The sequence below is a fragment of the Alligator mississippiensis genome, chromosome 4 (genome assembly GCF_030867095.1).
Source record: "Alligator mississippiensis isolate rAllMis1 chromosome 4, rAllMis1, whole genome shotgun sequence".
In the NCBI taxonomy this organism is placed as follows: Eukaryota; Metazoa; Chordata; order Crocodylia; family Alligatoridae; genus Alligator; species Alligator mississippiensis.
The window spans coordinates 75,030,167-75,054,899 of NC_081827.1; the positions used below are offsets into that span (position 1 = coordinate 75,030,167).

At 42.3% G+C, this 24,733-nt stretch overlaps 1 protein-coding gene across 1 annotated transcript in view; it reads left to right on the top strand.

Moving 5' to 3' along the window:
* ZDHHC17 (zinc finger DHHC-type palmitoyltransferase 17) overlaps nucleotides 1–24,733 on the top strand; it is a 145,434-nt gene that overhangs the window by 13,665 nt on the left and 107,036 nt on the right. The window contains exon 2 of the mRNA XM_014595854.3: nucleotides 21,451–21,554. Within this exon, the coding sequence (XP_014451340.1) occupies nucleotides 21,451–21,554 (104 nt within the window). The remainder of the gene's footprint in view (nucleotides 1–21,450; nucleotides 21,555–24,733) is intronic.

Genomic DNA, 24,733 nt, shown 5'->3' on the forward strand with positions numbered 1-24,733 from the left:
TCTTTCTTATGGTTTTTTTTTTAAGTGCACATTTGGGGTTGTGCAGGATTATTCACTCGGTTTGATGGATACTTTGCTGAGAAAATGCCTCCTGTAAACAGTTTCTAATGCAAGGATTATTTTAGAAATCTTAAATCAGAATATGTCTATTTAGTTTCCTTTTCTTTTGTTTAAGAGTGTGCTACAGACTTGAAACTGATTTCAGTTCCATGTAACGTGTGTTACTTTGTTTGAGGTATTACATTTCCTCTGCATCTTTTTAGCTTTACAGTCTCATTTTCACACTTCTCACAAAGCACGATGTCCCTATTGTTGGTATGTGAAAGATCCATGCTAATAAGAGGGGACTGTAAAAGGGAGGCAATGAAATGGACTGTGTTCGAAGAACCAAATTCACAAAAAATAAAGCAACTGAAAATGACAGAACTCTAAAATACAGAATTATTATTAGCAGTATTATTTTTGTAATGTTACACTGTCCTTTTAACAACTTTCTAAATCAGGCTTTTAGCTTTTAAGTTACAGGCTAGGCCAAAACATATCCATCCATGGCAAATAAGAAAACCACAGTTTATGGATTCTTAGCTCTCATTTCATCACTTAAAAACTTACTTCCTTTCTGCCTCCCCTTCCCTTTCTAATAAAACCACTGACTTTTGTTTCCCTGTTCCCCAGTGATCACTTAAATTTGAGGATTTTTTTTTCATATGTAGGAAGGGGACATTAGGTATTAATCTTTGGAGGTACAGTAAAATCCCTGTTATCTGGTTTAAGTGGGGAATGCCGGGGGCTGGTTATGTGAAGATTCCCCCCTCCATGTTACCTGAGGCAGCTGCATGGGTGGGGTGGGGGAGGACAGCCGCACGTGGAGTGATGCCCGCTCAGGGGGGGTGGGTGGCGGCAGCGCCTGCCACATGCGAGCTTTCCCTGCTTCCCTTGTGTCTGGCCAGTTGGCCGGAAATTCTGGTTAATAGTGTATTCTGGTTTGTAGAATGCCGGATAACAGGGAATTTATTGTATTATTTGCCATGCTTTGTGCTATGTTCTTTAATCTTTTGATGTAACATTTTTATAAAGAGTGGTTTGACTTTTTCCCCCTAAACAATACTCTATAATTGCCAGTTTCACAATTTTCATTAATATTGTTTGCTTGAATCAAGACACCAATGGAAGAATTCAGTTGTTTGTGTAAATCAGCTGTCTGTACTTCTTCACACTCTCCTCGGGTTTCTTTTTAGATTGACAATTTAGTATGCTATGCTTATAGATATTATTTTACGTGATAACAATAACTTTTAGTATCTTATTGGAGTTTTTTGGTAGGACTTCCTTTAACTCCTGTTTAACTCCATTGGAACATGAAATTTGTACAACTTTGATCACAGTCATTATCCCCTTACTGCAATATTACATAACGTTTTAAAGGGTAAGGAATTTCAGCCATCTGTTCTGTTCTTCTGAGCTCCATGTAACAGCTGTAAGCCATACTATTCCCCTCCCTTCCTTATGTTCAGGGAGGTGGACTGACCTGCTTGTTGTCTTTTGCTGTATATAAATTGAAAGTAAGAGTTGCAAGCACAGTAACACCATTCTTTTCCCATTCTTAGTCTGTGTATTCATGCACTATAGTTCTTTAGAAAAATGTCTATGGATCTTCTCCCTGGAGTTTTTTGTTTAAATTAATGCCCCCTCTTTATTCCTTTGTTGAAAAAGTTGAGGGATGTGTGTTTGTTGTTGAGTGGAAGATTGGGATTTGGTATATTGGAGGAGTTGGACTGGGGAGTGGGAATGTGAAAGGTTAATATTGGAAGTACCAATGATTCATTTGTTTTTCAGAAAGGGGGAAAAAAAGATGTCTTTTACAGAAATGTAACTAAATTAAAGATGAGATTGAAAATTTAAGCCCTCCGTTATTGATACATTTCTGGTCAAGTTGTTCCCACCCAATAAGAACTTTCACTTTTTTTAAGTCACTCAAAGACCTAGATCACGCACAAAATACAGCCAATGGGCTGTATTCAGCCACTGAGTGATCCTGTCTGGCCTGCTGCGTGCCTTTGGGAGCCCGAGGAGGGAGGGAGGGCTGCACTCCTTTGCTTTGCCACAGTTTGGGCTGGGCCATGAGCAGACTCCACTGTGTCCTCTGTTCCCACCCCTCCTTGCTCCCTCTTGCCCGGTGTGGTTTCCTGTTGGCTGGGTGCTAGGACTGCACAGTGCTGCCAGCATCCAGGCCTGCACAGGACATTGTGTGATGCAGCATGCCAAGTAGCCATCCTGCCTGCCTGCTTGCTATGATGAGCCCCTACAGTGACACTAATCTGTGCTAGCCATGGTGGGGCTTGGTCTGTGGTTGTCACCTCAGACTTTCCTGGTGTGGCTGGGTAGCAGTGGCTTGTTGCAGTGGGTGGGTGAGATGGCTGCTTGGTGCACTGCACCACAGCATATCCTGTGTGGACCTGGCATCTGTAGTGCTAAGACTGCGCAGTGCCAACAGGAAGCGAGGTTGTGGGGGGTGGATGGGGCAGTGGAGTCTGTGAGCTGCCTGGCCTGGCCTCAGTTGTAGTAGAGCGGTGTGGGGCACAGCCCTCCCTCCTCAGGCTCCCCCCGGCACCAGCCAGTGGACCAGATAGGGTCATTTAGCCACTCCTCTCCCTCCTTTCCCCCCTGCCCCCCTTGGCCCTCAACAATTTACCAAAACTCATTAAGTGGCCCTCAAGCTCAAATAATTGCCCACTCTTGACTTAAATGAAATGTAAGAGCATTTACTCTATGTCATGTTTTCACTTCTAGAGGTTTAGAAATATGATACAAAATAAAAGGTGGTAAAATCTTGTTACTTTGTCTGAAGAAGAGAAACTAGGAAAATCTGATAAATCTTTAGATACAAGATGAGCTCTCTGCAAAGAATAGGGTGATCAACTATTCTCAGTGTCTAGGAGTTAGAACAGGAAGTAATTTCACTTGCTGCAACTTAAGCTGATGTAGGTCAGTTATTACGAAAATCTTCCTAATTCTTAGGATGGCTAAATAGTGGAGTAGGTTACCAAGACAGATGGCAGAGTCTTTCTTGGGAGGTTCCTTATTGCAGATTAGACTAAAGTTTGTCAGGTATGATTTAGATGTGGATACTTCTGTACTGAGCAAGGGTTTGGGTCGTAAGGGACCTCAGGTGGTCTTCTAATCCCTTTTTTCTGCGTTCTTTCTGCCCCCATGTGCGTCTCCTTATATACTGTATTACTTTTCTCTAGTTTATTTCCCCCAAAATAATACTCATTCTCTTCCCCTCAAACTTTGCAAATTTTACCAGAAAACAGACGGTGGAGTAATAATAGCTGCAGATGGACATAAGTGGAGCACTGTAGAAGCATAATTCTCATGTGAGAAACCATCCCCCGCATGTCCACCCCACCACTGTTCCGATTTTCCATGAACAGAGCTGTGCAATCCATGTTTCACATTTGCTTCCAGCTAAGTGTCTGAAGTGGAAGACTCTGTGTTCTCCTTCCCCATACCAACAACCAACAGATTTTCTGTGGAAAGCATCAGCAGTAGTTTCCTTTCTCCGTTCCAGCCCATAGATTCCTGGCTTCACACTCTTAACTGAAGTGTTGTACATACAGAAATATGTTTAGCGTATAGCTTCTGTTTTGGTTGGAAAGATTTTTGGACCCTCCAAGTGAGGAGAATATTAAGGTTCAAATACGACTCTAGTGACCAATCAAAAAAACCTATGCAAGTTGTTCCAAATGCTTGCTCGCTCTGTGTGTGTGTGTGTGTGTGTGTGTGTGTGTGTGTGTGTGTGTGTGTGTGTGTGTGTGTGTGTGTCCCTGACAGTTTAGGGGATTTTAAAAAACAATTTCCCATTTTCTCTCTTTCTTTTTCCCCTTTCCTGTGGTATTTGAGCACCCACATAAACCAGATGGATGGTGGTGATAGCAGAACTGAATAGAGGCAGTTTGTTGCCCAGTGTACAAAGTGAATTAAAACAAGATGATTTTTTCATCCATTCTTATTGCTTTGGTAATGGTAGGTGAGATATTTGGTGCCAGAGTAGTCATTCTCTTTCTTAAGCTGATGTTATCCTTTTAATTCCCCAAAGCAGAAAATAATCCGTATTATCGCGTTTTAATTTTCGTTTTTGTTCAGAAAATAAAAACAATTGACCATATGCAAACAGGTGTCAGAACTTCTATGACTCCCTTCTCTGGATTCAGCATCAGCAGCTGATTAATGTTGAGCAAACTTATCCCTGGTTTAAGTTCATTGTGTTTTGTTACAGCCTGGATGAATTTGTCTCATTATTCCCAGGTTAGAGTGACATAGGTTGCTTTTTGTGGTAGCCTCCTATTAAGTTCACTGGGACTCCATATGGGCTCTGGGGTTTCTCTACATAGAGTAGCTTATTTAGCCAAGGATGCAGTCCTTAATGATAAGCAAAAAGATATTGTGACTTGACATCCATTGCTTTTAAATTGAAGTCTATTAAATTGCCATATTGAATCAACCCTCTTGAAGTGTTTGGCGAATGGAAAATGGCTAGATTTCTTGAACAATATATTTTCTGACTTTTTAAAGTATACTACAAAATAACAGTTTAGAAGCACAGGAACTCTTACTTCTACTTTAGTTTTTAGTTTCTAATACTACTTGGGTTTTTTATTAGTTTATTTTGAGGGAGCAAGTCTCGTTATATGAAGATGATGTAGTTACAGTTAACTTTTAAGAATTATTATTGGGCTGTGCAAAGTTCTTTTTTTTTTTTTTTTCAGTGTCTCAGTCTAAATGGTATCAGCGAGATCTTTCTTCTACACACTTTTTTTTTTTATACTTTTGCTAAATGGCAGATCTGCTATTGAGGTATCACACCTGTGCAGTAGAGCTCACAAGTTTGGATACAGAATGTAATTAGATTGCCTGTATAATTTGAATCTTTGAATTCACTTCATATAAAGAGAAAAATACAAAACCACCTGCAAATAAAATGTGGTTTTAATGTAGTGGCTTCATAAGTGCTTCTTTTCTGTTATTTTGCACCTATATTACGTTAGCAGCAGGACTCCAGATCTAGAAGTGGCTGCACAAGTAGGGTTACCTTGATATTATTGACACCAGGCTTAGAGTTGAACTGTAAGTGGAATCTCTTCTATGTTATTTTAACTGCAAGTCAGGATTAACGAGTGAACGTGTGTGTATTTGTTTACTTTTTTAGTTTTAAAGGTTTTGTTAAAATAGTCGTTTATTTTTCTCAGTATGTCTTTCACTGAAACTAATAAAGTTCCAGATATATGTAAATGGGTAACTAGATTTTCAGCTATGTAATGATTAGAGTTTTTTTTTAAGACACAATGTTCAACAGCATCAAATTTCTTTCCTTTTACATTTGAGTTCTTAAGTCACGTTTGGTGGTAGGAGGAATATTTTAGAGTAATAGTTTGAGCTTTTTAAACATGTGCTAACAACTAAACCAACTAGCAAGAGATGAATATAAATGAGGGCGAGAGAAAGCTTGTGGGATCTTCTTGGAAGCCGTTGTGATAAAAAAACTCTCTTAAATGATCATATGGCTTTATGTCCTTGACCATGTGAAATATTGGAGTTTTTATGCTATCCCTTTTGTTTTATTGGTGACATTAATTTTAAATGTCTGTCTGAATATTATTCACCATTGAATACTTGCTGCCAACTCTGTAGTAAGTTTTTTTTGTTATAGTCTTCGACATTTGAATGGGGATAAAACCCTTTGTTAATTAGGATTGTGATAATCCAGTATATTCGGGTTTTAAATGGGAGTTTTAGTTCCTTTCTGAATCACAGTATGCTGAAGCAGAATTTCCTTGCTTAAATATTTACTGTAGAAGAAAATAAGTTTCAAGTTATGTTTTAACATGTTATACGCTAGAAAAGAGGTCGTTGTGTTGCCTTTTTCTAGTTTGACAGCAGTTTTTTCAAAAAGCATTTTTAATGTGCTTCTATATTGCAGTATGTTACATGTAGTTTTGGATTATGGGATATGAGAGACATAATTTTATTTTATTTAAGAGCTGGCTCCAGCAATGTGCATGCTGTTTTGTTGGGGATTACTATGCGTTAGACTTTAAGCAGGTTGGAAGAACTCTTTCTATTCTGGCTTGACAATGACTGCATTCAATGAGGCCAAATTCATATTGGGCATAAACAAGCATGATTCTGTTTCTAAAGGCAACCTAGAGCTGATTTTTTTTCATTAGTGACTGTACAGACTTTCCCTCAAACCTCCTTTTCTGAGATGAGGCTTCCAGCAGTGTAGGGCTTGGATGTGCTCCATTTTAGCTGTCACATGGTCATGAGACATTCAGTTTTCGTACTTAAATAGTGTTTAAAGACAGAAGGGACTATTAGATCATCTGATGTGACCTTTTGTATGTTACAAGCTTTTAAGTGTGTCCTAAAAAATATGTCATGTTGCATCTAGGAATTTTAGTTGAAATACTTCATTCCTCAAGAAACAAACCTGTTACGTGGCACAGGTGAAGAACAGGAGAAATTGAAGTGCTGCCAATATCTAAGATCCCTGCAATAGCAGGGATTGAATTGGATAAGGGATGCCCAGATTATCCTAGCAGGTGATCCTCACAATATGCTGCTGAGAATTCCAAGCCCCCTGCTGAATTTACCTGGGGAACTATGTCTTTCCAACCTCAGATGTGTTGGTCAGTTTGAGAATATGAGCAAGACTCAATAGCCAGGTATATGGTATATCTTCAGCTGTGATTTTAAAAAGAATGCATGTGGTCAATTGTGCATTGGGGAAATAAATTCCTTACTTGATTCCTGATGTCTGGTTATTTAGTGAGTATAGAGATGGGCATTATTTTTATGAACATGTTGGGATTGAGTCAGATAATCCTATTCCTAATTTCATCTGTGAAGGAAAGGGATAGAAATAGAGACACTGACAAATTTCAAACCCAGAATTCCAAAACCATAATGACCATCCATCTGTTGGCCTGGTTTAAATATATTTTTTAGAACAGGGGTGTCAAAGATTTTGGTTATGGGCTAGATTCATCCCGTGGAGTCCTATCATCCAGTTAGCAGTGCTTTCTGTAGATTTTATCAAACTGGCCTGGATGCCATGGAACATGCATTGGTGTTAACTCTGGCTCCAGCTCAGCGCCCATCTAGTGCAGGCTGCACACAGTGTGGGGGCTGGACCAGGGCTTTATGCCACACAAGGTGTGTAGGATTGTTCCTGGGCACATGCTGCATTTGGTGCCTGCACTGGACCAGCCCTGCGTAACGTCTCTAGGACTAATCCAGATCAGGCTTCCAGACTGGCTTTCTGTGCTGGATCCATGTGCCATGTGCAGGGCTGGGGCCAGTGTGTGCTATATGTGGTGTGTGTGACAGGAGCTGGTGCATGTGCTGCATGCAGCACATGAGGCTGGTCCAGGCATGTGCTGTATGTGGCATTGGCATTGAACTGATCCAGTGCACTGGATCTGGTGTATAGGCCTGTCTGTGGACCTGTTCTGGACCAGAGACTTGCCCTGCACCCCTCCATGGGGCCACATGGGGCTGAGTGAGTTTGACACACCTGTTTCAGAAGAGTAACTACTGTATTTACTTGAATTCAAGTCAGTATTCCCCCTCCCCCCATCACATTTAACCTTGAGGGGAGATATCCAACTTTGGGGAGTGGGTTTATCTTGGAGTAGAGTATGAGGTAGTGTAGGGGAGGCAGGCAGCTTCTGCAGCCCAGCTGGAGCTGCCATGCCACCCTCACTGCCACCAAGCCAAGCTGGGGGCCATGCTTTGTGCCCCAGGGTAAAGTGTGAGTGGAGTGAGGCTAAGCTGGGACCAGAAGGTAGAGGCTGTGGGGCTTGGAGGGTGCCAAGTCTGTGGGGGGCAGGCAGCAGGGGGCAAGGTACTAGGGGGCAGGGTTCAAGTTGCTTGACTGACACCACCTGCCTCCCTGCTGTCTCCCCTACCATCTGCCTCCCCTGCCACTGCTTGCCCCACTGCAGCAATGGAAGGTAGAAATTTAAGATGGCCTTCCAGTAATTAAATTCTGTACATGGAAAATTATAATGAATTATACATTCTCCAGATATAGAATTAAATTACTTGCAGGTCACCTTAAATTCAAGGTTCTCTTGGATTTATGTAAACATGGTCATTTCATTTAAAGGACCCCCTCAAAATACTGGTGTCCCAGCCTCCCTGATAAGTCTCTTCCCACTTTTGTTATTAGTTTAAAGCCCTCCTGACTACCTTAGTCTGTTGCCCAGGAGACTAGTAGGCTTACTACCGAGATACATGCCATACAGAAAGTTTGCTCTCCACGTAAGGAGAAAGCCAAATGTAGGAGATTGTTGCCAAGGGGGAAGTTGTGATGTAACATTAACAGCTATAAACAGAGGGGTAGTTAGATGTGTTAGGATGAAGTTGGGCAGAAAGCAGTGTAGCAATGCACCTTGCAGAGTAACTAAATCAGAGGTGGCTGTCTAATTACCATAGCTGGAGCTGGAGTTTTTATTTCAAAACGTAATTTAAGAAGCATCCGCCCTCCCCCTCCTCAGCTTTCTGGTTGTGTTAAGTACTAATATGTAAAGGCCTAGTTAAATTGCAGTTTCGTAATTTCACAGAAACCACGATAAACAATGATCTCTTTGGAAATTGGCTGCGATTTCTTGCAGCATCAACCCCCAGAAATGCTTACAGGAATACAGAGATTTGGTTTTAAGTTTAATTATTACACTTATAATAATTTATATGATATTTCTGAGTCTTTTCCAAGTCTACGGAGTCTGGAATAGACTCCCCCCGGAAGTGGTGCAAGCACCTACCCTGGACGTGTTCAAGAAGCATTTGGATGATTATTTTGCAGGGGTCATCTGACCCAGCTGAATTCCTGCCCTTTGGCAGGGGGCTGGACCTGATGATCTTGCAAGGTCCCTTTTAGCCCTGTTGTCTGAGTCTTCAAAATTTTCTTTTTATGAGGTTTTTGCCTCTTGGCCGATCAGCAGGAATGGACAGGGTTGCTTCTGCCCCTCTGCCAATCAGTGGTGAGGGGTGGGCCCTCCAACATGCTCATGAAATCAGCTAAGCATTCTGTGAGCCGGCCATGAAAAACCCTTTGTCTTGTCACCATTTAAGTAGGTCCCTACTCAGATGTAGACGTCCCCTTTCAAGTCTCTGTTCAGTAAGCTTAAGTTCAGTTTCTTGCATCATATATCATTTAAGGCTTGTGTTTCTAGACTCTAGATAGTTTTGGCGCCATAGTATTCTTTGCAACATTGAAATACCTTCCTCTACTATAGATAGCCAAACTGGATACAGTATTCTTGTAGTGGTCATAAGTGCTACATGCAGAGACCCTCTCATTTTTCATCTTCTTAACAAGAGAGTTGCTTTAGCCCTTTTTGCCACAGCATTGTACGGAGCACTTTTGTTGATAATTATTCGCAATGCCCTTAAGTATTTCTCTGTATCATTGCTTTCTAAGTTAGACTAACATCCTGCTGGTATAGTTCACTGTCTTGGTTCCCCACTGTGTACCCCCATGTTTTTGGCTTCATTAAAATTCATTAAACCAATTAATTTAAGATCTGTTCTGTGGTGGTGATGTGCAGTTATCATTATTTGTTAGCTGCTGGGATCTGGTGGTCTGCAACACTTGCTTGCTCATACCCTATCTTAATTAGGACTTTATAAGCATTTAAGGTCCTGTAATTTTGTATCGTCTGTGACTCTGCAAGATGTGATGATGTCTAATGTAAAGTGCTTCCCCTTCTTCCCATTTGGATGTTGTGGTCTTACGAATGAATTCCAGCTGAATTGGAGATGTGAAAGCCTTAGTTCACCTCTGATTTAGTTAATCTTTAAGGTGTATGTCTACACTGCTTTCTGCCTGACTCCAGACTAACGCATCTAACTACCCCTCTCTGTTTATAGTTGCTAATGTTAAGTCTCAAGTTTCCCTTTGGCAACTATCTCCTATGTTTGGTTTTCTCCTTATAGGGAGAGAAAACTCTGTGATCTGGGACAGAAGTTCCATAAACTGGTTTGAGCCAAATCAGTTAAGTCTGATGCTACATTCAACCAGGTTTATCTTAAACCAGTTTTGGTGATTTTGAAACTGGTTCATGTGCACTGAACTTATGTTCTGTTACAGGTTTAAACCAGTTCCTGATTACTTAAACTGGTTTATGTGTAGCTTCTGTCCCTAGCTTGTATGGCTTACTTCTCAGTAGTAAGCCTCCTGGTCTCTTGGGCAATAGAGTAAGGTAGTCAGGAGGGCTATAAAAGTGGGAAACCTGAAGCTGCAGTAATACCAACTATATTGCTGTATTCTACTCTTTGTTTATTATCTAGGCTCTTAGCACTGGTGTACAGGCAATTAAATATGTTCCTTATGTCTTTGATTTACTCATGTTTGATGATACGTGGAGGCTGGTTTACATATTTGGATGTTTGTATCCTTTTTACCCTCATCCCCTTTTATTGCTGCTTTTAAAGTCCTCTTGACTACCATATCTAGCATATTGGCTGGGAAAGTAGTATTATTACAGCTGAAATGCACTGCACATGGAGCATATGGAAAGAGGCATCAGCTGTCTTTAGTCATTGAGGGGAAACTGTGTCTATAAAACAGTGGCCTAAGCTCCCACAGAAACTTTAGTATTTGTTGCTCCTTGTTAACAGCTTTATATTTTATAAATTAAGGTTTCATACCAGTATCTCCCTATTTCTGGTAGAACTAGCAGCAGATGCCTCTGGGCAAGGTGAGCACTACAGTCCAATTTTTTTGCATCTTGCATTACAGCTAGTAATGTGGAGATCTTAATTGGAAAGAGAGAGGCAGCTGGTTTCCTGAGTTCTGTGCTGTGGTTTCCTGAATCCTATGTTAGGGTGCAGTGTCTCTGACCTTTGCATCACAGTTCCTCTTCAGCCAGCTATAGTTGAGGAAAGGCAGGCTAACTTGGCTTGCTTTCTTTCCCATTGGTAGTGTTTCAGCATATGAGTGAACTAGAGAAAGGACATCTTGGCTAGCAGAGCTGAAGATTTTAGCATAGTGACTGGATTTTCTCCCCTTTATTTTTCCTACTTTAAGTGTACAAAATCAATTTTTAAGAGTATTTAGGAAAAGTGGTTTAGTTACTTTAAATGTATGGAGCTATAAGATATGCTTAGGAATACCGTGTTTTATTTGGACTGTGGCATTCTGTCATTCATAGTGTATTATACACTCTTAATGTAGTTCTCCTCTGCTGCATTTCATAAAACAACATGTCAATACAGTGACACTATTATATACACCCCTCTTCTCGCTTTTCAGCACACTGCTTTATTTCTCCCGATAGTTAAGGTTTTGCTTTTTTCTTTCCCTGAATTCTACCAGAAAGTGGAGGTGCAAGTTCTGTAGCATGTATTTGTTAGATTTCTGCTTAGACTAGATAGGGAAGTTGGCCAACACAGTTTCGTGATTATACAGGAAGAGTGTTCGTAACCTGTTCCGGGGTTTGGTCTTTTGCTACTGGGTAAAATATGAGCAAGAAGGGACAGAGCAAAATATTTGCTTGCAGTTAACATTTGTTACCTAGAAATTAGTATCCTAGGAGTAAGAAGTCCAATTTGGATGAAAATTAGAGGATAAAAGAACAAATTGGACTTCACTACAGATAAGGACCTCTGTCATCCTGTGGCTGAAAGACGTATTGTTTCTACAAAGCCATTGCCTCAGTCTTGAACAAAATATGGCTTCCTTCCCAGATTTTAAGAGCATCAGCTGTAGCATGATTGTCCCTTATTTTGTCTTCACAGCAGATGCCCCGATGTTGCTCTTAGCTCATGTCTCTTGCTTGGATGACAGTATTAAACAGCCATGCCATTGGGCTATGGATATTTAAAATCAGTTAATCTGTTTAGCTTTCAGGCTTTATAGAATGGTGAAAGGATTGAATAGTGTATGAAACAGTGTCGCTGGGAAGTCACCCTCCATTTGTTGATTGTTTGGCTCCAGATATGTTTTCTCATGAATATTGTCTTGCAGACATATAAAGAGAAGTTTATTTGTAAATTGTTTATAGGTTTATACATAATTAGAGTAATCATTTATGTGGAAAATGGAAGTCAGGAAGCTATTATCCTTATTTTCAGGCTGACTGGTCTGAAGAAGTTTGGCAAACAATAGTAAGTGGCTACCATAATACTGTGTGCTTACTCCTTCCTTTTGCCTTTATTTATTTATTCATTTGTTTATTTTATCTGGAAAGCTTTGTGGGCCTTATTCACTCTGGAATAAGAGTTCTTTTGAAATCCAGATTTGGACCTGGCATTGCTTGCTTTCTCTCAATCTAATTATGTGGACAAGGTCCTCTTGAGTAAAAGACTATAACTACTTCTTCTTGACTACTGATTTTCTTAGCGTTGTCTCTTAGGGACATTTCTGTTGCTTAGTATTAAAGTACCAAACAATAAATGAGAGTCCATATGTAGATAGCGTTTTGCATTTTTGCCAGGATTGTGTATTTTATGAGCATAGCCAAGCCTGTCAATTCCAAACTCTTGTTAAATAGTGTCTAAGTGTGCTTAGTAAGTACTTAATGGAATAAACAGTGCTCTGTAACTTCATACCTTGATTTGCCTCTCTAAGTAGATCCTTACCTTCTTAAATCAGTGAAGTGTAATGCACATAGGCTTAAACTCTTTACTGATTTAAGAGAAAAAAATCTCTAAAATATATCCATACAGACTAATCTGTACTGCCCAATCATACAGAAATAGTTTCAGGATGAAATGAAAAAGTTATGAAAAACATTAAATCTTGAGGTTGTATGGATACAATAATGACTTGCAGCCAACAAGAAAGTGGGTTAAAACAGATTTGAATATGTTACACTTTTGTACCCTGTTTAGGCTTACGTTTTGTTTCAGAACGAGAGCCAAAGCAGAGTTTGTTTTAGAGAGACCATTTAGACCAGTGACTTCCAACTGAGGGCCATGAGATTCTTTTAAGAGTGCTGTAGGCTGCTCATCCTCTGGGAGGCCCTAATGTGCACGTGCCTGTCCACAACTTAAGGGTTGATGCCTGTGTCTGGTTCTGTGCAGCAGGAAGGTGGTGCAGGATCCTCCTTCCCTCTGCTCTACACTGAGGCCACTACCTAGAGCTCAGTGTGCTGCTGCTCAGCCCAGCATGCTGCAGGCCCTGAAGGACTTGGATGGCCAAAAGGCTTTGCATCAGCTCCTTCGGGACCACCACGGCTGCAGGCTTCTGGTGAGTTGGGGACCACCAAGCTCAGAGTTCAGTGTCTGCCCTCATGCAGGGTAAGCCCCCGCTTGCTACAGCTCCCCAATATAACCTGCCCTCCCCCAAGACTCTGTCCCTGGCAGATGTCCCCTAGCCTACCCTTTCCTCTTCAGGCATCCTGTCCTGTTCCATGCACCTTTTTGCCCCTCTGAATTCCTGTTGCCCCCCATGTACTAATGTGTATCCATGTGTTCAGTCTGTCACCTTGTCTCTTATGGTCCCAGGACCAGAGTTTGGTGGGAAGTTTCCTGAGGAAACTAAGGGTAGAAACTGACTTGCCAGTTCTCAGTCCTCAGTAGTGATCTGTCTTTTTTGTATCCTTCAGGTACCGTGGGCCCTAAGGCCCAGCTGGCTAACTAACAGCCCCTACTGTGTGGGTCCAATGTGTGAAAGATGCACCAGAATTCTTGGGACAACCAAGGCAAAAAACAGGACAGGAGTGACGTGAGGGTCAAAACATGACAATGAGTGCACCTGAGGGGGATGCCGAGCAGAGCCCCCAAGGCCACACTCACCAGTTCTCAAACGCATCCAAGGAGCTGGTGGATGCCGCCCACTCGTGTTCTGCCCAGAAACGTAGACAGACAAGTGAAAGGAAAGCGGCTCTGCAGTTCCAGGGAACCTTCCTGGCCAGAGCCTCCTTCCTGGTCAAGTACAGGGCCCACTTGGGCAGGGCCTGAAGGAGGTTGGCCAGGAGGTCAGGACTTGGTGGGGCTGTGGATGGGGTGATCAAAAGCAAAGATGGGGGTGAAATTCAACCAGAACCTCAGGAGGAGGTTTTGGAGTTAGAGGTGGAGGGGCTGCAGCCTGGCACACTCGAGTGTCATGTGCGCCAGGGTCTCCCTCTTCCTACAGAAGGGGCAGGAGACTGGGGTGTATGTGACTGTCGCAGCGCACCTCGCTGCTCCGCTCCTAGAGAGGGGAAAGCTGCTGGGGAAAAGCCCCAGCAGCCATAATGAGTACAGCTGCGGGTTGCCAGGGTGACTAATAAGAATCAGCTGCCTGTAGGAGGCAGGGCCTGGCTCCTATAAAGGTAAGAGTCAAGGCCAGGCTGGCAGTTGCCTGCCAGCAGCCAGGGAGGCAGGAGCTCCGGGAGCGAGGATGCGGAGAGGAGCCTAGCAACAAGTACTGCTGATATGGAGCAATGTTGTTGGAGCCATAGGGCTTTGAGTTTAGGTATAGCCAGGCGGCTTGAGTTTGCGTTTGTGTATTTTACACCAGAGGCTTGGGTGAGGCTGTAGGGGTTGGAGGAGGCCTCATAAGGACCCCATAGGGGCGGGGTGCCCTAGTGCCAGTGAAGGCGCAGCTAGCACGCCAGTGGTGGCGCAATTGAGTGCAACTAGTGGGTTGCGGGCGGGGAACTGAGACCCCGGGTTGTGTGCGGGGTGCATAGACCCTAGCCCCGAGAGGGGCGTTTTGAGAAGGCCCAGTGTGGGCACCACAGGTCCCAGAGAGAGGGATGATTTTATTAGGGAGCCCAGCGTGGGCACAGTGAGCCCCAAAGAGGGGGCGGCACTACTAGGAAGCCCGAGAGGGGCAATATGTGAGGAGCCCGAGAGGGGCAATATGTGAGAGGCCCAACGGGGCAATATGTGAGAGGCCCAAGAGGGGCCAGATTGAGAAGCCCAGGACGGGCGTAGCGAACCCGGTAATCGGCTAGCGCTGCAGGGAAAAACCCAGGACAGGGGCAGGGTGCTGCGGTGGACCCAGACAGAAAGGGTTAGCAGCACAGCGCCCCAAGAGAAGGACAGGGTGCTGCGGTGATCCCCAAGGAAAGGGGATAGCAGCACAGCGTCCTGCAAGAGGGGAAGCAGCGCGGTGGGCCTGAAAGTCCGGAGGCTCGAGGTGAGAGTCCCAAAGTGGACAAGGGTCCCTGAGCGGGACAACACTTTTAGAAGAGGCCCCAGAGAAGAGGGGCAGTGGTAGAGAAGGCCCCAAAGAAGGGGGGCAGCATTTTAGGAAGCCCAAGGAGGGCGTGGTGAGCCCCGAAGAGGGGAGTGCCTTGTGAGAGAAGACCCCAGAGAGGGGGCAGACTATATAGAGAAGGACACACCAACGTCAGGTACATCAGTGAGGCTTGGGGCGTGGTATTAAGGGTGGTAGGAGCCACGCATAGCCCAGAAGGCTAGGGTGCTTGAGTAGCACCCATCGTACGGGGAGACCTACGAGGGGCCAGGAGTTTATGTGCCCGAGGAGACGCAAGGCAGCCTCCCTATTACATTTACCTTAAGAGCAAAGACGTGGGGGGCGAGAATGGAGGGTGCCTTTGGGCCGAATTAGCGCAGAGAGAGGGCCTTGAGGAGATCACGGCCCTCCTGAAGGACCCCGCCGTGACAGTGAAGTTCGCCACATACACTCCTGTGGCCCTCAGTAGTGACCTGGAGTCGCATGTGAAAAATCCATGTGCCATGCTTGAAGCTAAAGTGTGCAAGGCCTGGCCAAACCAGGGGAACAGTCCTCGCTGGTGGCCTGAAGGAGTCCATATTATATTTATGTTATATTTCCATGCTATAATACATAACATGATTTAATATGTTAATAGAAATATTATGCTATTTATATAGGTTTATCTCGGTTTTTGCTGATTCTGTATATGCAAATTCACTCTTATCCAGTGACCCTTTTTATACCAAAAATTCATTATACGCGAGGTATATTCACTGTTATACGATCAGTGTGTTGGAAGCCTGCAGTCAGCTGCTTTGTACAGTGCATTGTGGGAGTGATGCGCACCAAAATATAGTCTCCTGTGTGGATCTGTGCTCCTCGCTTGTTGTCTGCGAAGCATGTTTCTTTAGTTGCCATCCCCTTTATGGTAGTATTTACCACCACCCTGTGCTTGCGTGTACTGTCTGCTGTTGGTGAGTACCAAAATTGTCTTGTAAAAGTGGTAGAAATGTATCTGGGAGTTAGTACGGTCAAGGTCTTGGAGCATATCCCTATTTGTTACATTGTAAAGTGGGATCCCTTTAGGCAAATTTGAGTTATGTGCCGTTTTCCAGGAACACTTGTACAGCGTAAAGCAAGGGAAACCTGTACTATATTTAAAATTATTGTATTTATGCTATATTTTATTATTTTTTGAAATGGTGTGCCACTAACTTCTGAGAAATTACAGAAGGATACCTTGAATCTAAAATAGTTGAGAGTGACCGGTTTGGACACTAAACAGTTTTCACTCTGGAATGTTGACATTTGCTACTTAATACTTAGTTGTTTGCACTTTTTTTCTGATGCTACATGACACTGCTCTAATAAGATACTACTTTTCTTTTTAATAGTGTCACCTCTCTATGCACAATCTGAAGAATTCTCTTTGGAGTCCTATGTTTATTCTGTGAAATCACAATAAAACATTTATCTAGTGTAATTCGGGCCCATGCATTAACAGAGTACTTAACTTGTGTTATGTAACTGGCTCAGTCAGTTTCTGATTTTTTTTTTTTTTCTTCTCCTGTCTAAAATTAAGCAAAAATAATACTGTTGTGAACTTTTTTCACTGTTAGTGAGTAATTGGAATAGAAGGATAGAGTGGGGTGAAGATGGATAGTGGCTGAATTGCTTCAAATTTATTGTGTTTGAGCTTATTGTTATAATGGCAATCAAACTTTCCTGGACAACATTTTACTACATGTTTAAAATTGCTTTTTTCTGATTGATATCCAACAAATCTAGAACTCTGCTGAAATGAGGATGATGAATTCTGGAGATATAAATTCAAAATTCTGTTTTCAAGCTTTATGAAATCTGGGCTATTTTTTTTAACAGGTTTTCTCTCTGAGTATAATTACTTGAAAAGACTAGGAAAAAAGTGAATATATTATATTATATTTTAGAGAGAAATATGAGAGGCTTGATCACTTACGTATATACAAACTGAAGACTTACTGTGCAGCCATTACATTTCTTCATCAAACGTCTTGCATGCTGCTTTAAGGAAAACGTTATTGAGAGATAGTTAGGCTTGGCTGAATTCAATTTTTATTTTCTAATAATTATGATGGATATTGATGTTCATTTATTTTTAAGCTTTTATTTTGATTTTTATCCATTTTAAATTTTCAAGATTGCTTGAAATAAGGGGTGTGGGGCATAGACTTGCCAGCTGAGCTGCAGAGCTGCCATCAGTCCTGGCACTGCTCGCCAGTAGCGGTCCTGTCTACTTCGTTGCTTCCTTTTCCTCCATTTCTAGTCTGTTAGGGTTTCTGAGACTTGCAGTCCAAACTACAGTCAACACAGTTCTGTAGGACTGCTCACCCTATCATCACACACTCCTTCAGCCATCATTTTTCTCAGTCTCCTTCCTGTAAATTTCAGTTATTAACAATGGAAGTCTCTAGATCTAGATCTCTATATATCTATAGTTATATCTATATATCTATAAGATAGATCGATCTAGATCTAGAGAGGTAGAGATCTAGAGAGAGAGAGAGAGATCTAGAGATAGATATAGATAGAGAGATCTAGAGATAGATATAGATATATCTAGAGCGAGAGAGAGAGAGAGAGATCTAGAGATAGATATAGATATATCTAGAGAGAGAGAGAGAGAGATCTAGAGAGAGAGAGAGAGAGATCTAGAGAGAGAGAGAGAGAGATCTAGAGAGAGAGAGAGAGAGATCTAGAGATAGATATAGATATATCTAGAGAGAGAGAGAGAGATATCTATAGTTGCTCTGCAAGTTTGCTGTGAAATCTATGTTTATCAATGTTTATCAATTAAAAATCGAATCCTACCAAGCCTAGAGATGGTGTTTAGTCTAGTTGTGATATAACTCTTCAGAATTACCAGTTCATTTTCTAGGGTATATTTCTATTCTTGACAAAGTGAAAACTGAGACTGACTTCTTGTGCCTATAAAATCTCTTATCCTGGACAAACTGTATCCTGTGGTCTGTCAGCTTAAGTGCTTCTTCCCTTTTTAATATTGGTATATAGGTCGTTGATCACAGAATCAGATTTTCTCTGAAGAATGAATGAGTACATCATGCCAAACAGTCTTTTTGTGAAGGAGTGTTATTTTCTTCTTTTGCTGGTTTGTCCTGTGAAGGAAATGCTTTTTAATAAATAGTGTTTTCTAGGGTGCTGGAAACATTTCCATGCACAGATGAAAAAACATAATTTTTACCTATTTAAAAAAAACTAACACCTTGTTACTTACTTGGGGGAAAATACTGTCTTTGAAAGTGTTTTTAAGTTGAACATAATTTAATAAAAAGACAATTTAATTAAATGTATGGAACTGCTACTGTAGGAAGCTCTTTCTTAAATGCATTCTATCTGAAGCAGTATGCAAACTCTTAAGTTCTTTGGTTTTTATGCAGATTTATTTAATTATATGATTACACAAAGACACTGAATTACAGTATTTTCCATAGCTGGAGAACACTGTTCTAGCACATTGCAGTGGAATAATGAACTCATTAGTCTTACTGACACTTTTTTTTTTTTTTTTTTTTTTTTAAATCGTCCACATGCAGATCATAAATTGTACTTTTGCTAGGTTACTGCTGTAAGGGTCTAGTGTTTTGTGAAGAGAGGTAAGAAAGTGTATATTCTATTTCAGGGAAAGATGAAGAATTAAAAACTATGTTCTACAATAGAAAACTTAATAGCAGTTAGCAAAAATGACTGTGTAGGCCATCTAAGTACAAGCTGTGATGGTCCTTTTGCACATTTATGCTGAAAAGTTTATGGCAAAATTCAGTTGCTCCTCCTGCTCCAAGGGAACCTTCATTTCCTTTACTTCACACAAGTTTCTAATAGTGGCCTGGTAGTTGACTAGCTCCAGTCAAACTTCAGTGTTCCTAGCAGCAGCATTTTGGTATTTATTTCCCATTTACTGTTTCTGTGCAGTTAACTAGAGCACCATTATGTTTCAAAGTAGATCATGGGGCTTAAAGGTGCTATGCACCGATGTGGCTTATGCACTGAGCCAACATGCAGGTAACAGGAGTTTGTTGTAATGTAGACAAAAAAAAAAGTTGGATTGGCATTTTGGAAGTACGTAATTTGCTTAGCTGCATAATTGACACGCATGTAAATGGAGTATAGTGTTTGTAGGAATATTGTGCAGTTTAGAATCTGCTTTTGTGTGCTTTAACATTTGCAGTAGCTCTGCCTTAAAGTCTGTGGGTAGACCAGTGAGTCTCAACTACAAGGGTGCCATGGCACCCTGGGCTTCCTTGAGATCCTTTCACGGGTGTTTTGAGGGACCGCATAAATTAAGGACTGTTAGGTGTGCAGACATGACTCGCAAGATAAACCCATGGAGATTTAAAATGGGAATTCATAGTGTTGAAAACATTATGAACTGCTGTGGTCTTTCTTAGTTCTTTGCAACAGAAAATTGCTCTGTTATTCTGGGGTCAAAAAATGAGTGAAAACTAAGAGCTGGTATTTTCTGAGGATCACCTTGAGTCCAGAAAGTTTGAGAATCACTGCTGTAGACTCAGAATTTATCCCTTGGTGGGTTTTTTTTAAGGTGCTTCTCTGCCTTGACAGAGACAAAATGAAGAATTTTTGGAGTGGAGAAACTCCATTAAATTGATAGAACGTTATTGAAAATGGATTTAATCCAAAAATGGGTTGAATCGTATTCAAGTCTCTTAGGCTGTTCTCTGTATGCATTCATTGGTGTAAGGACATAGGCAGGCAAGATTATTTGGGTAGATGTTCTACCTTTTATTAGACCAACTCAGCTATCACATCTACCCAAAGGACCCTGCCTGCCTGTGTGTTTTTTCAGGAAGTTGTCAAAAAAGGCCTTTTTTAAAAATGTGGAACAATAGTAAAAATGCTGCGTATCATTACTTTGTCCTGAAAACTTCAGGGAGTTTTTTCCATATTTAATCTTACTGCATTTACTGACTGCCCTCCCTACCCAGTCAGTCCTCCAGAGTACCTTTATGGGGTTCATGCCTTACATGTGTAGATTGAGTAGTAGTAGCAGTACTTTGAAATCTGTGAATCTTGAAAATGAAAAGAGGGTGAGACTCTGATCAGCTCTACATTCAAGTACAATCACATTCTTTTGCTGGCTCCCCACATTCCTTTCTCATCCCTTAGTATATTCATGGCATATACCCTCCAAGTGCTCCATTACCTGTATGGAGTTTTCCAAGGGTACATGATTTATGCTGAGGAGAACAATGAATAAATGGTGTTTGGGGGCTGGGGTTTAAATGGATATTAATAAACACCCTAACATTTGGGCCCTGCAGAGGTTCTGAGGAAATTACTGTACAAATTGAGCTGTACTTCTCTCTTTTCCCACTGACCTCTTGCTTATATATTTTTATTTTTCTGGTAGGTGGCTTAATACTTAGTGAGGCTGTTCATTAAATAGATTAAGGACTATATGATGTGTACATTTTCTTACTATGCTAACATGGGTGGTGAAAAACCTAGCTTAACATTGCACATTATGTAGAGGAGAATTGGAAGATAAAGTTGTTCAGCAGTGGCTTTTTAACATGATAGTAATAAGTAAAACTGCATTTATTTATTCCAACAATTTGAAAAGTTGCAAATTAAGAATTCCTGGAAACATTGTGGGATATGCTGTATTTTCTAAAAATGTTGAAGAGTGAAGTGGTATTATTAATCCTGCTGGGAGGGATAGCCATTTGGCTGAAAAGTGACATTAGCACGTGTCCAAGAAACTTGGTATAAGATGAGTTGGCAACCCATAGCCTGCAGAGCCATTGGACCTGACAGGTAGACCAAGAATGCATCAGTAGCATTCTGGGAATGGGGACTTTGCCTGTGCCATACCACATCAAGGTTGACCTGTGATGTAAGATTTGAGTCCTTCCCTTTCCACTTGTTAAACCAGTATCCAATATAAAATTAGAAATATTTCAGTATCCCTGATGTGGTGTAAAATTAAGGACAAATTTCAAACGTTTAAATTAAAAAATGTTTGCTAAAGAATACCTTGGTACATTGTGCAAACTATAGAGGATTGTGATCTTGTATACTCACTGTGGTCATATTTTTAAGTAACTTTTATTTGGCATTCAGTTGGATATTGTAAGGAGTCTTTTGTTTGCATGTGGAATTTTTTCCCAAATAAATTACAATTTTAAAATGACAAATGGTCTGAAAATTCCAGCAGTGATTCTGAATCTAATTTCTGAACATTGTTTCTCTCTCAGGAAATCAAGCCCCAAAGTCATTATAGCCATGGATACAGTGAATCTCTGGGCCGGAAAATCCACAATGATGATTATAGCACTTGGGACATCGTCAAAGCAACACAGTAAGTTTAGTTGTTTGGGGTTTTTTTTGCAGTTTTAACTTTGTATTAGCAGGAAGACATGAAAATATACCATATTTACTCAACTACAAAGGGAGGTTCCCCCTCCCCAGTCAGCATGCAGGAGAAGCCCTTTGTCTTATGATTGCACACAAAGAAACCTCCTTAAATGCATTGTCTATCATAGCGGTTCCTGAACTCTGACAGATTGAGCGCCACCAATTTAAAACACTAGAACCTTAAGTAGCACCAGCAAATGTTTCAGTTCAACCTTAAGTACCACCAGCAAATTTTTTTTATATAAAGTAATTATAATAAGTCTGTTAATGCATACCACTGACACGTTGTCTTTGTACCCCGGTGGTACCCCTACCACAGATTGGGAACCGCTGGGTCATTCAACTGCTGCCAAAAGGAGCATGTGCTCAGTAATGGAAACCAACTATGCAGTCAGTTGAATGCAACCAGCACTCAGCATGACTATAAAACACACGGCTTAGATTGCGCAGACATACTGATGGGAACACGTGTGTGTGTCCCTTTAAAAAAACAACAAAAAGTCCCCCCAAAAGTTGCTTCTTCAGGAGGGAATGAGCACCTGGCCTGGAGGTGCTGCAGTACCAGGCTGGCAGTTGGAGAGGCTGGAGCAAGCTCTGACACCCTCCCCTGGTGCCAGGAATGCTGTTTGTTTTCTTGCTTGTTTGTTTTTTGTTGTTTTACAAAGAATGTATCTTAATTGCCTAGCTAAGCTTAGCTAGTGATCCGCCTGTCTTGTGTCCTCTGTGGTTTACTTGATAGTACAAAACACACTTTTACAGTTGCACCATTTTTAGTCCTGTTACCAACACTGCGCCACACACACCCGCATTACCATCAGAATTATGCAAAGGACTACTTCAGTGACCTCCCCTTTCTCTTCTGACCCCCTCCCCCACCCTCCTTCCCAAGTCTCTGGCCTGTTTGTCCAGGCATTTTGCTTGTCACTGTATTTATCATAGTCTCTGTCATCATCATCATCATTGCTTTCTTTGGAAGGCTTGTCTCTGAATGTTTTATGCCAGTCCTTTCTCTTCCACATGATGTCAGCCATCTCTTGCCCATGGTCTTCCATTGTCTTCCTGTAGTACCAGTATACCTCACCCAGTCCCACTTTAATATAGCCCTTGACTGGGATGTCCTTCTGTTTGTTTATGAGCAAGTTCCTGGTCTTCCACAGGGTGTTTCTGAAGCAGGAGATGAATTGGTCTGAAGTGGGCTGTTAGGGTTCCTAGCCGCTTAGCCAAGTGCCCATACAGAACTGCCTTGTTGGTCAGGGTTATGAACCCTGTCAGCATCAGGAGGAGTATGCCTATTTCTTTCACACCTCTCTGGCTTATAGGCAGTTGCAAAGGGGGTGGTTCATTTTGTTTCTGCCTCCCACCAGCAGGATTACTTGGGGCAGTTTGGGCCTCTCTGCCCCACGCTGTTTCTCCATGCCTGCATGAGGAGTGTTTAGTGGGCTACTGGCCAGTTCAAGTTCAACACCTTCTCTAGGTCCTTGTGAAAGATTTGCTTCCGCACAGCCTGGCAGCTGTCACCAGGTAGTAGGTCCAGGGGCAATATGATGTCTCTTGCCCTTATCACTGCCTGCATCTAGGGTCATTGGGGCCTCATTGTGTTTGTGCAGTGGGAAGGGGGAGCAAATTCAAGGCAAACCTCCAATAATTAGATTCTACACCTGGGATATTATAACACATTTATAAATTTTTCCATGTGTATCATAGAATCATAGAAGTAGGGTCGGAAGGGACCTTGTAGATCTTCAAGTCCGACCCCCTGCCTGGTCAGGAGGAAACTGGGCTCAAATGACCCCAGCCAGGTAGGCATCAAGCCTCTTCTTAAAGACCCCCAGGGTAGGAGCCAGCACAACCTCCCTTGGAAGTTGGTTCCAGATCCTAGCTGCCCTGACTGTGAAGTAGTTCTTACGGATGTCTAATCTAAACCTACTCTCCAACACCTTGTGGCCATTATTCCTTGTTATCCCTGGGGGCGCTAGCAGAAACAAGGTCTCCCCCAAACCCTTCTGGTCCCACCTAGTGAGTTTATGGACAGTCACCAGGTCCCCCCTCAGCCTTCTCTTGTGAAGGCTGAACAGGTTCAGGTCCCGTAGCCTCTCATTGTAGGGTCTGCCCTGCTGTCCCCGGATCATGTGGGTGGCCCTCCTCTGGACCCTCTCGATGTTTTCCACATCCCTCTTGAAGTGGGGCGCCCAGAACTGGACACAGTACTCCAGCTGTGGCCTAACCAGTGTCGCGTAGAGGGGGAGGATCCCCTCCTTGGCCCTACTTGAGATGCACCTGTGGATGCATGATAGGGTCCGGTTGGCCCTGCCGACTGTGACCTCGCATTGTCAACCCATGTTCATCTTGGAGTCAGTGATGACTCCAAGAACCCTTTCTGCCTCCGTGCTCTCAAGAAGGGAGTTTCCCAACTTATAAGTGTGCTGCTGGTTACTACTGCCCAAGTGTAGCACCCTGCACTTGTCAGTATTGAAACGCATCCTGTTTTTGTTAACCCACCCCTGCAACCTATCCAGGTCTTGCTGCAGTCTTTCCCTCCCTACTAGCGTGCCCACCTCACCCCAAATTTTGGTATTATCAGCAAATTTGAACAGGTTGCTTTTCACCCTGTTGTCCAAATCGCTGATGAAGAAATTGAATAGCGCGGGCCCAAGGACCGAGCCCTGGGGGACTCCACTGCCCACTTTCCCCCAGGTCGAATATGACCCGTCCACCACCACCCTCTGAGTACAACCCTTCAGCCAATTAGCAATCCATCTGACTGTGTAGGCATTGATGCCACAGTCACCTAGTTTTTTAATGAGGATGGGGTGGGGGACAGTTTCAAAGGCCTTGCTGAAGTCCAGAAAGACTACATCCACGACGACACCTGCATCCAATGCTTTTGTGACCTGATTGTAAAAGGCAATCAGGTTGGTCTGACATGACCTGCCCCTAATGAAACTGTGCTGGTTGCCCTTGAGTATCATCCCCAATGCCGGCCCATCACAGATGTGCTCCTTGCTGATCTTCTCAAAGACTTTCCCCAGGATTGAGGTAAGACTGACGGGCCTATAGTTGCCTGGGTCCTCCCTCCTCCCTTTTTTAAAGATGGGGACCACATTGGCTATCTTCCAATCATCT